This window comes from Parus major, chromosome 2, assembly GCF_001522545.3.
Source record: "Parus major isolate Abel chromosome 2, Parus_major1.1, whole genome shotgun sequence".
In the NCBI taxonomy this organism is placed as follows: domain Eukaryota; kingdom Metazoa; phylum Chordata; class Aves; order Passeriformes; family Paridae; genus Parus; species Parus major.
The window spans coordinates 2,390,166-2,401,740 of record NC_031769.1 but is presented as its reverse complement, the minus strand read 5'-3'; the positions used below and the strand labels follow the sequence as shown (position 1 = coordinate 2,401,740).

The following is an 11,575-nucleotide window of genomic DNA, read 5'->3' as shown; positions in this document are numbered from 1 at the left end:
ATCCATCCATCATCCATCCATCATCCATCCATCATCCATCCATCATCCATCCATCATCCATCCATCATCCATCCATCCATCCATCCATCCTCACCTCCAGGACCCCTCTCAGCACCCCCAGAATGGCTCTGCCCATCCCCCATGGCACCCACCGACCCCATCAAAGGTCCCAAACCTCCAGCCACCCCAGGGAAGGGCTCTGAAGGAGGCTCCCACCACCTCCCCTCACCCAGCATCAGGTCAAACCCCACTGCCTCCAGCTCCTCTCCTCACAATCCCCTCCCATTCCCAAAAAAACCCCCAATGAGGTCAGTGACAGGCTGGAATAACCCCTGTGCTCCTTGTTCCACACTGCACCCCACAGATCCCTGTTCTCCCTGACCCTGGAGCTGCTCTGAGCCCAGGGTTCAGCGGCTGCCTGGGATGGTTTTGGAGCTGTAAGTGGAAACTCGCTGGGATTTAGGTGGCATTTGTTGAGTGTCCCATGGGAGCAGCCAGCTCAGGAGCTGGGCCTGGAGGGGAGGGGATGAGGGGAGAAATGAGAAACCCAACACCCCCCTTGGCTCTGTCGAGGCTTAATTTAGAGCACAGGGGCTCTGCCAGAGTGTTTTTCCATTTAAAGCTGAACCTCTTCCCTTTTGTCCTGCACTGTGCCTTGCAGGGCAGTGGCAGCTGATGGCTGGGGCTGCTGGGGGGGGCAGCAAAGCAGTTTCCAACTCAGTTCCTCTTTGCCACCAGCTTCCTCCCCATTTCTCCCACATCAAGGACTGAAATCCATCTCCTCCCTCCTTTGGAGCCTCAGGGAAGGCAGGAGCCACCCACAGCCCCAATCCACAGCTCTAAATTCCCATGGGATGGGCTTTGACCCCCTCAGCTGATCCTGTGCCCCTTGTCCAAGCAGATCCCAGGGCAGGGAGAGCTCTCCTGTGTCAATACTGTCTACATTAAACCACCCTAATGCAACTTAATTCACCTTACAGGCACTTTGGAAAGCTCCTTGCAGGTAAACTCTTGGCAACAGGCCCAAAGGAAAAGAGGACAATTAATCAAAGATCATTTATTCCCAGCAGTTCAGCTGTACATTAAAATGGGATGCATCCATCAGGCACTCGATGGCTGCTCCATGGAAGAGCTCTGCACACCTCCAGAACAAGAGACAAATTTTGGCTCAGCCCAAGTCTTTGGAGAACTTGTATTTGGAGGTAAAAACTGGCCAAATCCTAACAAGGAGTGGCCATAACTAAATAGTGGCAGCAAAATGAACCTTAACTGTACCCAGCAGTCTGTGCCAGCCTTGTCACCTTTAGCCTGTCACCACCATCAGCTGCAGTGAGAGACTGAAAAAACTCAGAGCTTATCAAAAAAGCTGCCTGGGACACGACTTCTCACTGGATGAGGGTTGTCCCAGAGAGGAAATGCTGGGGAGTCACAGTGCTTTTATCTGGGAAAAGCAAAACAATGGCAGGCTGCAAACTGAAGCCAGAGAAATTCAAATTAGAATTGAAACACAGGGTTTTTACAGGCTGGTGTTTATCCATGAGGGGAAAATAAATCACTGAAAGTTCCAAGAGAAGCAGGGGGTTGTGGTGATTTCATATCAGCTGTATCCCTGAAAGAAATGTTGCAGCTCAAGCAGCACAAGTGTGCTGGAGAGATCCTGGGGCTGAGGATCTCCAGTGTGGGGATTTTTCAGGCAGAGAGAAAAATATTGTCATTGATTTTGTTCTCTGAGTGATGGGTTGGGGTCCAGGGGGCTGCTGCTCCCAAGGTCTGCCAGGGTTTCTTATATTTAGCAAAATGCTGCACAAGAATTGGTCTCATCCCTTGAAAACTGGGAACCAGCAAGAACCAGCACGGGGAGAACTCAAGCCAGGTCACTCTGTGGAAATGCAGGGAGAGTGTATTTCAAAATACTGAGAAGCCCTGGACATTCCTCCCCATCTGACAGGAGACAGATTGCATATTTCCATGAGAAGCAGCTGCTTACAGGTACAGGCTGCCTAAATAAACTGGTTTATAGTGGCTGGATTCTTTCTTTGATAAGGCATCTGGTGGCACAGAAAAAAGGAGAAAATATTTCTGTGCAGCCCCAAACAAGCAGAAGGTTAAAGAAATGAGTGTTGCAGCACTTGAGAAGAGGTTTTCAGGAGGGCCATGCATCCTGAAATCCCAGTTTCTTCCCTGTGCTTCAGGGGCTGCCTCAGAGCCCTTTTCCTGGAGAGAGGTTTGATCTTCACAGCTTCCCTGGGACAGGGCACAAGGAAGGGCAGCAGATGTCTCTGCTCTGCTCCTGGGAAAATATCACTGATTCACATTCCTGTGTAAGTGAAATCAGAACCTGCAGCTCCAAGTTACAGCCTGAATTTAGCAGCCACTGTCCCCACAGCCCTGCTCAGGCAGCTTTTCCAAGGGATCTGCTCACTCCTGCAGGTCCTTAAAATCCCCTCTACAGAGCCACCAGGATGGAGCTGAACAGAAACCAAAGCTATGGCTCGCTCTCCAGCCAGGATTTATTCCTCATGTTGTCCAGAGATGGTTGAGGGTTGCAAGATGTCTTTATCTCTGATGATACTGGCAGGAAAAATAATGCAATGAATGGTTCTGCCTTTTGTGAGAGAGGCCCCTGAGAGCTTGGCTGAGCTCTAGGGCAGTGCTGGGGGAGTGGAGCAGCCTTGTGAGGGTTAATTCCCTGTGTTATCTCCCAGGTGCTGAGCTTATCCCCAGATCCCTGACTTCCTCCATCAGGGACTCCAGGAACTGTTTGAAAACAGACATTTATTGAAGAGAGACATTTCTGAACCTAAGCAGGAAAAAAAGACAGAGACAACACATCTGGAGTGACTCCTGCTCTGCTTTTTTCCACTCTGCCCAGGGGAGTCAGGATGAAATCCCCGTGCTGGGGAAGGGAGCAGTGGTTTTCATGCCCACAAATCCACTTTGCATTGGTGGTGCTGGCTGGGGTTAAAGCCTGACAAACTTCAGGCTCATAAAAAGAGGCTGACAAAGCAAAGCAGAGAAAAGAAAAGCTTTCAAGACTTTCAAGAGAGAAACAAAGCAGCACTGTACAAAAATGCCTGGCTCTCCATTTGCCTGGAATCCCCAAGGCTGCCCTGCACTGGCAGGCTGCATGGCAATGCCTGATTAGCTTGCACTCTGTGTCCTCACTGTGCTGGCAGAAGAGAGGGACAGGGCTGGCAGGGTTTGCAGCAGCTCCAAAAGTCCCAGCATTGCTGCAGTGAAGACTTTCCTGCATTTTGTAGCATTTCTTCCCAGAGAGAACAAGATCTGCCTGATGGATGGATGAATGCAGAGACCCAGAAACAGGGAACTCATAACTTGGATGGCAAGTTTTTTATGGAATGAGCTGAATTTAAGGTAGGTGGACTCATTGCAGGGGTAATCTGCAGATTTTTTTCAGTGGAAACTCACTGGAGTTTCAGAAAACTGCTGCAGGATGTTCAAGCAAAGAAAGAGGTTGGAATGATGAGAGGAGCCCACCCAAAGCTGATTTGCAGATAGTCCCAGGTCAGGCTAATCCTGTGCCTCAGCACTGAAGTGCTACAGAAAGCCTGAGACAGGCAGGTAGCAGTGTAGGGATAAAAAAAGAGCTTGTTTTGTTCTAAGGAAGGGGGCTGGCCCAACTTTTGTGCAGCAAATTCCTTCCTGAGCTGATAAAGGCAGCAGCAGATTGAATATCGAGCCCTCTCAGGGAACACTGTGATGAAACCTGGGAGGTTTTGCCCAAAATCCTCCTGCAGAATTGCAGCTTCCCAAACTGCACCAACCAGCTCTGCTTGCCAACCCCCACAGACAGAAATTGCTGACACATAAAACCTTCACTTTTTGTATTTCATCTCTGTTTCTCTGCCACAAATGCTTATGAAATGACACGATCTGAGGCTGCAAAATGACACTGGTGCCTGGGCTCTCTCCCTGCTCTGCAGCCCAAAGACTGGGAATATCTGGCTTAACTTTTCCTTTGTGTGTGCTGCTGAATGGCCTGTGAAAACCTATCACATCCTCCATTATGTCTCGATACAGTTTAAAAATCTTCCTCTTTCTTTCTCACAACCTCTGCCAGAACAGCCTTCAGATCTTTGTTCTCATCCAGCTGGATCCCAAGCCTGCAAGGAAACAAAAAGAAAAACTTCCCTGTGAGCTGGGGAGCTTCAAAGCAAATTTAGAACTGTCACCTCTGCTCCGGGGAGGAAACACCGAAACCCTGGAGCTGCGGTGATTTTATGAGAGCCCTGAGAAAAAGGCTGAAGGAGAAAAGAGTAATCCCAGCATGGAGAGAGGGAGAACAGACCTTGTGCTGAGCTCCTCCACCTGAGATTCCAGGGACAGCTCGGACAGGGCTGCAGGGAGCTGCTCTCTGTCACCCTCCTGCAAGGGGAGGCTTGGCTGGGCTGTGGATTCAATCACAGAATGGAGTTTCAGTAAAACAGCAAATCAGTTTTGGCAGCACGCTGAGTTAATATCAAAAAACAATGAGTAAATATTCTGTAAAATCATGTACTTAATCTCTCAAATAAATATTTAATCTCCTAAATTCTATGCTACATCCATAACATATCATAAATATATGACAGAACTATTTTAATTTCCTTTCATGATGAATTTTCATTTCAGGGCTAAATATGTGCCTAACGTGTAAGGAGGAAAACAATGAATCTGTAACATTGAAGTGACCAAAACAAGAGGTGTAAAACAGCTGGAAAGGATTAATTTGATGTTAATTTTTTAATTGTGTTCCAAATTATGACAGCTGTTGCTTCCTGAATGTCTGGGATAAAGCTTGCATGTGGCACCCATTGAAGTGACTTTTGTAAAGAACTTTGATCCTCAGCATAAACAAAATGTAGATTCTGTACTTCAAGGTGTATTTCAGAACAAGGCTCTAACTCAGGAATGCTTTCCTAAATAAAGCTATATCCAAAACATGCAGGTCTGGTCATTCAAAAAAAAAAAAAAATCAGAATTTTCAGGGTTATAGAGAAAATACAATTCAAATTTACAGCTGGGACTGGAGAAGCAAAACCTGTGACCAGTGAATCCCCAGAGAAGAAGGGGAACCAGAGAAGTGTTCAGGGAGCTCAGAAAGGAGTGCAGGAAGTGAACTATTGCAGAGGATGCTGAATTTAACCCAGCACTGAGGTTAAATTCAGTTAAACACACCAGGGTGATCTCTGCTGTAGATAGAAGGCTAAATAATTTTAGCAAATGTAAATAAATGGCTAAATATCTAAAATAATCAATAGCCAGCACTACTTACCTGTAGCCAGGTAACATGAGAGAAGGATTTGTGTGGTTCAGCCCCAAATAAATTATAAAAATAAAAAAAAACAAACAACTAAATGAAGAAAACAAGAGGCTGGAGCTGGTGCAGTCCTTACAATTTGGAATACAGCACCATGACAGTGAACAGCCAAGCTGCTTCCTGTGTTGTGATTCTACTGAACCCTGCAATTGCTGGTTTGTGCTTGTGTTGTCATGTTGGCACATTTCTGTATCCCTTTTCCCAATTCATATCCCTCATAACATCAAATGTCTTCAAATAAGTACATTTGGTATTAAAACACTAAATCCTCCTCGTGTGGAATTATCTGAAAGAACTTGGTTGGAAAGTACTGAACTCTGACAAAAACAAATGAGAAGAAAAGGCTGCATTGTGTAGCTAAAAAATGCTTTTTGATCTTGAGGCTGTGCTTTACAGGGCTGAGGAAAACCTGGTGTTACTTACCTATCCCTCCTCTGGGATTATTCTTTGATAATTCAGAATTTGGATAAAGCAGGAAAAAAAAGCACAGAAAATGAAAAGCCTGAATAATTTTAAAACAGAACTGTGTTGTTTGCAGCTCCTTAGCATCATTATCTACTTCCCTTGAACTGAAGAGACCAGAAACATTAGATTAGCAATTAGATCAGCTCTCTCCAATTTTACACTTTCAGAAAGAAAGGAAAATATTATGCTAATTAGCAGGTTCTCTAGTCTCTATTTTGTATTCAAGCTTTTAATTTCTTCTTATTTCCTCAACCATTGGCATGAAGGCATTGAGATAACCTCCATACTCTGCTGAAGAGGTGTATTACAGACTTGTAGTTCTTGTACAAACTCCAGCTCTGGCACATCACAAAGCTCTCATCAAAGCAGGGGAGTGAAATCGATTGTTACCTACTCATCTCGTGGATTTAGAGAGGATTTCTCCTTATTAGCCTTACTGCCAATCCTTTTCTACTTTTGCTTTTAGTCCTTAAGCAGAGGAGATTAATGAACTAAATATTTGGTGAGAAGGGATCTGTCACACTGGTGAAAACAGCTTTTTCCTCTGGCTGTGAAAGCTACCAGAGGGGACTTACTACACCTTTACTACAGCATGACAAAACTTGACCAAAAATCCTCAGGACTTGTGGAGTTTGTATCTCTTGGAGCTTGCAAGGGGAATCTGTGATAACAGAACACATCAACACTTCTCCAGGTTCTGTAAAAGTCTGAGTACTCAGAAACTCAGTTAAATTCTGTGCAAAACAGCACCAAAGTGCTCCCAACACTATTGGGATCTAAATCTTTCTGCTCTCAGTAAATAGAGGTGAGACAACTCAAATAATCAGTGCTCATAAAAAGACAACATGGGAATGAGTCAGGGTGGGCTGGAGCCCCTTCCAAGGACACAGCAATCCTGTTCCAAGGAACAAATCCATGTTTTCCAGACAGGAGTGGGTTTGAAGCACCTATTCAGTCCCCACTCAGTATAAAGGTTCCTCTGAAGGGCTCATCCAAGGTCTCTGCTGAGCTCTGTGGTCCCTCTGGTCACCCTAACTCAGCCTGACACCGCCCCAACATTTGCCAAATTGAAATTCCCCTCCCTGCTGCTCATCTTCTGGCATTTGAAGTCTTTTTACTTTATGAAAATACACATAAAAAGGGAAACCACTGGAAAAATTTCCTTAAGAATATGTGCCATTTTATTGGTTTAGACACTTTACAGAATCAGAGTCCTTAAGCAATAAAAGGATCTGATCAGGGAAATAAAAATTTAACATCCACCATGAATTCTTCTTCTTTAACTACGCCAGGGAGGCTTTCATATTTATAGCAGGAGATTATCACGTTCATGGGATAATAAATTACACCAGATCTAATTACTTCATCACCAGCAATAGTTTTTCATAGGCACTGACAGGCCTTAAATTGGGATGTGTCCTTTAATTCTGCTCTTAACCTTCAGCTGAATCCCTCAGGCACGAGTGCAAAGGGAGCTCACAGAGCAGGGGAAAGCTTTTTTCCTGGAATTATCCCATGGAAACACCTTGCAAAAATCCTGGTCCCTCTTAGACCTGTGGGAAAATCATCTTCAATTAAGAAAGGCCAGGGTTTTGCCTCCTGCCTTGCTCTGGCTGTGAGCAGGTCCCATCACCAGGTGCAAGGTCACGCACCTGGCTGGGTTTGGCAGGTGGAACCCGAATGTTGTCGCTGTCTATAAAGCCCAGAGGTGAAAAGGGGGATGTGAAGGTTCCCCCTCACCTTTTCTGCTCCTCAGGGCAGGGTTCTGGGCAGTTCTGCTGCTCCCTAGATCCACCTGAAGCTTTTCAAGCTGCTGTTCCAAGATGTCACTCTGCCACCTCTCCTCTTGAAGCTTCTTCTCAGCTTCCAAGACTTTGTTGCTGCTTTCCTCCAACCTGACAGGCAAAAAAAAAAAGGGAAAAAAAAGAGTAAAAAAAGAGAGTTCAGCTCATTTGTGTCATGTCTACATCAAATCAGTCTTGGTACTGAATCCTGCTTCTTCCTGCAGAGCTCCCAACAGAAGGGAAAGAACTTTCCATGCATCCAAAGACAGAAATCCCAGTGAAATTGTAGCAGGTGACATCTTCTAAATATGCAAATGAGAATTAACTAATGAGTACCATTGGAAACAATGGGTTTGTTACTGGAGGTTGCTCAGATCCCTTAATTCTGGCTCCCTGTGTGAATTCACCCCTCAGATGAGCAGGAAAGCTGCAGATTGCTGAGGAGAGACACATCTTTTATTACAGGAATAATAAACTGCATTTTTGAGACACTCTGGGAAAGCTTGGAAGGCAAATAGTTTATAAAAACACAGTCTTAACATTTGCATCAGTTATCTGAGAGGAAGGAAAGAAACTTGAGGCTGCTTTTAATAAACTTGGCCATTTAAACATGACCATGGATGGGAGAGGGTGGAAAAGAAACTGGTGCTTACATCACAAAAAATCAAATTGTCTCTCTCCACCCTGCATAACCTCTCAGAATATTAACTGCAAAAATCTGGTGTGCACCCACAGATGCTGCCACTTGGGGCACTGATTGACACCAAGGAGTTTAAAGCTAAAAAGAAACACAGATTGACTGGACTGGAAAAAAAAAAAACCCACTGGATTGGACTGAATAAGAGAATTTCCCTCCTCACCCCATGGCTGGAAGCTGGTTACCCTCTGAATCAAGAGACTTGATTAGTTTATTTCCCTCCTAGCTGGCATAACTAAAAATAAAATAAAATATTACAACTCTAATAAAATTACATCACTGGCTTAAAAATGTAGCTCCAGGCAAGACTTGACCTCCTGTGGCAGTGAATTCCCAGGCTGGTGATGTGCTCTGAGACATTTTATTCCTCTCAGTGGTTCTGCATTCACTAAACTTTCATTTGACCCTGGTGTTCCTCTGGCATCCAATTTAAACAAAAAGTGGAGGAAAAGTGGCAATATCTGTGGGATTTTTTATTGGAATCATCTGCCAATAGGACTAATTTAAACTAAAATGCTGTAGAAAAATCCCACTTGCAGCAATTCCCAGGGCTCTTCTCTTGATTTAAGCATTATCTGTGTTACCTGAGCTTTGTTACCCCCCAGCAGTGGAGGGGAGAGGAGGAAAACCTGATTTTTAAAAATACATTCACGTTGAAATCTGACTGGTGCTATATTACCCTGAGGTCTCCCAAGAGTTATTGCACACAGCCTCACAAAATTTTACCTGCTTGATAAATGTGTGATAACTGTGGAGCTGCTGAATCATCAGCTTATGGCACATTTTACAAGCAACTGTGCATTTCATTGACTCTGTTTTTCATTATCCCATATTGGTGGTGGCCACACTTCAGTTACCACTCACAGCCCCATCCTCATCTGACTGCACAGCTCTATTAAAGCCACTGGGCTTTCAAACATGAAAAAGATTTTTCCCAGCATGTATTTCCAGAATTTAGTGTTAAAAGCACCTTTTCCACAGTTCTAAAAGAAAAATCCTTTTTTTTCTGACTGTGATTAATCGTGCAGGACAGAAGTTATACAAGTGAGAATGATAACTATGGTAAATTTAAGCAAGTAAGAATACAGTGCTTATTGTATTGACAAGCACACAGACAGGAATATATTTCCAATATTGGGATACAGATTTGGGAATCAAATAACACATACTGGGAAAAAAAAAAAAAGAGTAGCTGAAAGGTGGCCAAAAAGAAATTACTTTGCTTTCCCTTCTCTCCTGGTTGGCTTTTAACATCATTTTACATTAAATTGAATCATAGAAAATAAAATTTTAAAAAAAAAATCACTGCTATGTCTCAGTTAAACCAGAATAAATTCATTTAGAAAAGGATACAATGAAATTTAAAAAGAATGTGAAAAGCTTTGGAAGAAAATATTATACCAATAATTACAGTATTTACTACTGATGAATAATATTGCTGCCTCAATAAGGCCATGCATATATAAATACAGTAATTCTGGTTTTATCTAGGTGCAGCAAGCTGGAAGATGGCTCCATTTTTTTCTGCCCTTTGTTCTAAAAGAATAATAAAAAAGAATGAATCATCAGCCAGGCAGGGAAATTGAGCAGAAAAAAATTGAAAAGCCCCTATTTAAGGCAAGGATGGCAGCGTGTGATGTGCTGTAGTGCAGGTGCCAGACTCTGCAGTGTTCCCTGATCCCAGCAGCCCACAAAGGATGCTGCTGGGATGAGGCTGTACCTTTTCTGCAGCACAGTCACCAGCTCCAGGAGCTCTCTCCTCTCCACTTCAGCAGCCTGGCACAGAGCCCTCTGCTCTGTGTTCTCTCCTGGCAGCACTTCCCCGTCCAAGCTGTCCGTGCCAGACCTGAGGAAAACACAAGCACAGAGAGTCTGTTTCCCACTTCTTAAATAAAAGAAATGAAACAAAGGCAGGGTTTGAGCACTATCTCCAACACACTTGTCTGAAGGTGAAGGCAGAATGCAGAGCCAGGCTCACTACCTCCCCCCAGCACCCATCTCTAGACTGCAATAAATAGAACAGAAAGATTTAGATATAAAGTCACAGGGAGTGTCATTAGAAAGTTGCTTCCAGGATGCTTCCCCTCCCCATCACCCCTGAAAACAAACTTCCACCTCTGATCAATTCATTATCCCTGACTCTCCTCCCACTGCTATTGCCAGAGTAAAAGGAGATTGTATCTCCCAAGTGCTACACTAAACTATTAAATGGCCTGCTATCGATTTTCTCCCCCTGAAAGGCTTCAGGCAGCACTTGCACAATGCTTGTTCTTGTGTCCAATATGTGCTGAAAGGAAGGGGCAGTTTTCCCATGTATCCCATTATTATGTACATCATTTCTTCTCTGACCTCTCTGCTTTCACAAAGATCTTCTTTGGAACAAAAAAAGCAGGAGAAATCTTGGTGGTTGGGAGTAAAAATGGAAAAGACTGGTGTCAAACAAGCAATCAATTACAAAATTAAGAGAGAAATCAGATGTTAGAGCTCTTGGACAGCTTCAGGTAGAAGGGATGGTGCAAGAAGATTTCATTACAGAAACAAGGCAGGCAGGACAAGGATTTCCAGCAGCTTGCAGAGCATGGCAGAGCATTTCCCTTGCTGATTACAGTTTACATACCCAATTCCAGATGGGCTGGTACCCCTGAGGAAGAAAGGCTCTGTGGCTGCTGACTCCACGAGCACGTGGCCCATCGTGGACACTGTGCTGGGGGGAGGAAAGCTGCAGTAAGGCCTTCACACAGGGCAGTCTCCCCAGAATTCCAGTCCCTTCCCAATGCCTGAGTTTTGTAGGGAAGAGCTCCCTCACCTCACACCTTCACCCAGCCCTGGGAGAGGCAATCCCAGCTCCAGGCAGTTTGATGGTGTTTGCATGACACAGATTTCCCAATGAAGTGACACCACACACAACTTGTGTCTCCCAATGTCCTTTAAAAATGTATTTTCCACAGCTTTATGGAATCTGCTTTGTGAAAACCCTCAGGAGGATCTGTCAGGCTCGTTGTGGTAAGAGAAGGAACTGATAACACCAGAGTACCAGTGCCAGCCTGGATGAGTTTTGTGTATAATGATGTGTGGGACACCCCAATTTGATGTGTGTGTGTTTAGGACACCCCATTTCAGTGTGTGTGTGTTTAGGACACCCCATTTCAGTGTGTGTGTGTTTAGGACACCCCATTTCAGGGTGTGTGTTTGGGACACCCCATTTCAGTGTGGGTGTATTTGGGACATCCCATTTTGATCTGTGTGTGTTTGGGACACCCCATTTCAGTGTGGGTGTGTTTGGGACACCCCATTTCAGTGTGTGTGTTT

General features: G+C 44.5%; 1 protein-coding gene and 1 long non-coding RNA gene across 8 annotated transcripts in view; one reads left to right on the top strand and one right to left on the bottom strand.

The window, feature by feature from the left end:
- Nucleotides 1-2,838: 2,838 nt before the first annotated feature.
- Nucleotides 2,839-11,575, bottom strand: part of CCDC13 (coiled-coil domain containing 13) — a 29,708-nt gene continuing 20,971 nt past the window's right edge. For 4 of the 6 annotated variants that reach the window (XM_015619721.2, XM_015619722.2, XM_033519985.1 and 1 more), the window contains 5 exons: nt 10,884-10,970; nt 9,987-10,112; nt 7,526-7,680; nt 4,310-4,409; nt 2,839-4,124 (listed from right to left, as the gene is read on the bottom strand). In XM_015619721.2, the coding sequence (XP_015475207.1) occupies nt 4,043-4,124; nt 4,310-4,409; nt 7,526-7,680; nt 9,987-10,112; nt 10,884-10,970 (550 nt within the window). In that variant the 3' untranslated portion in view covers nt 2,839-4,042. Of the gene's footprint in view, nt 4,125-4,309; nt 4,410-6,943; nt 7,339-7,525; nt 7,681-9,986; nt 10,113-10,883; nt 10,971-11,575 lie in introns of those variants that run through there. The other 2 variants (XM_015619723.2, XM_015619725.2) reach the window with 2 other exon arrangements.
- On the top strand, nt 3,289-4,941 carry LOC117245547. 2 transcript variants are annotated; one of them, XR_004500313.1, is made up of 2 exons: nt 3,289-3,375; nt 4,087-4,941. It is a non-coding gene; the product is annotated as an uncharacterized LOC117245547 (long non-coding RNA). The 2 variants fall into 2 exon arrangements; XR_004500312.1 differs by having other exon boundaries at nt 3,294-3,375; nt 4,082-4,941.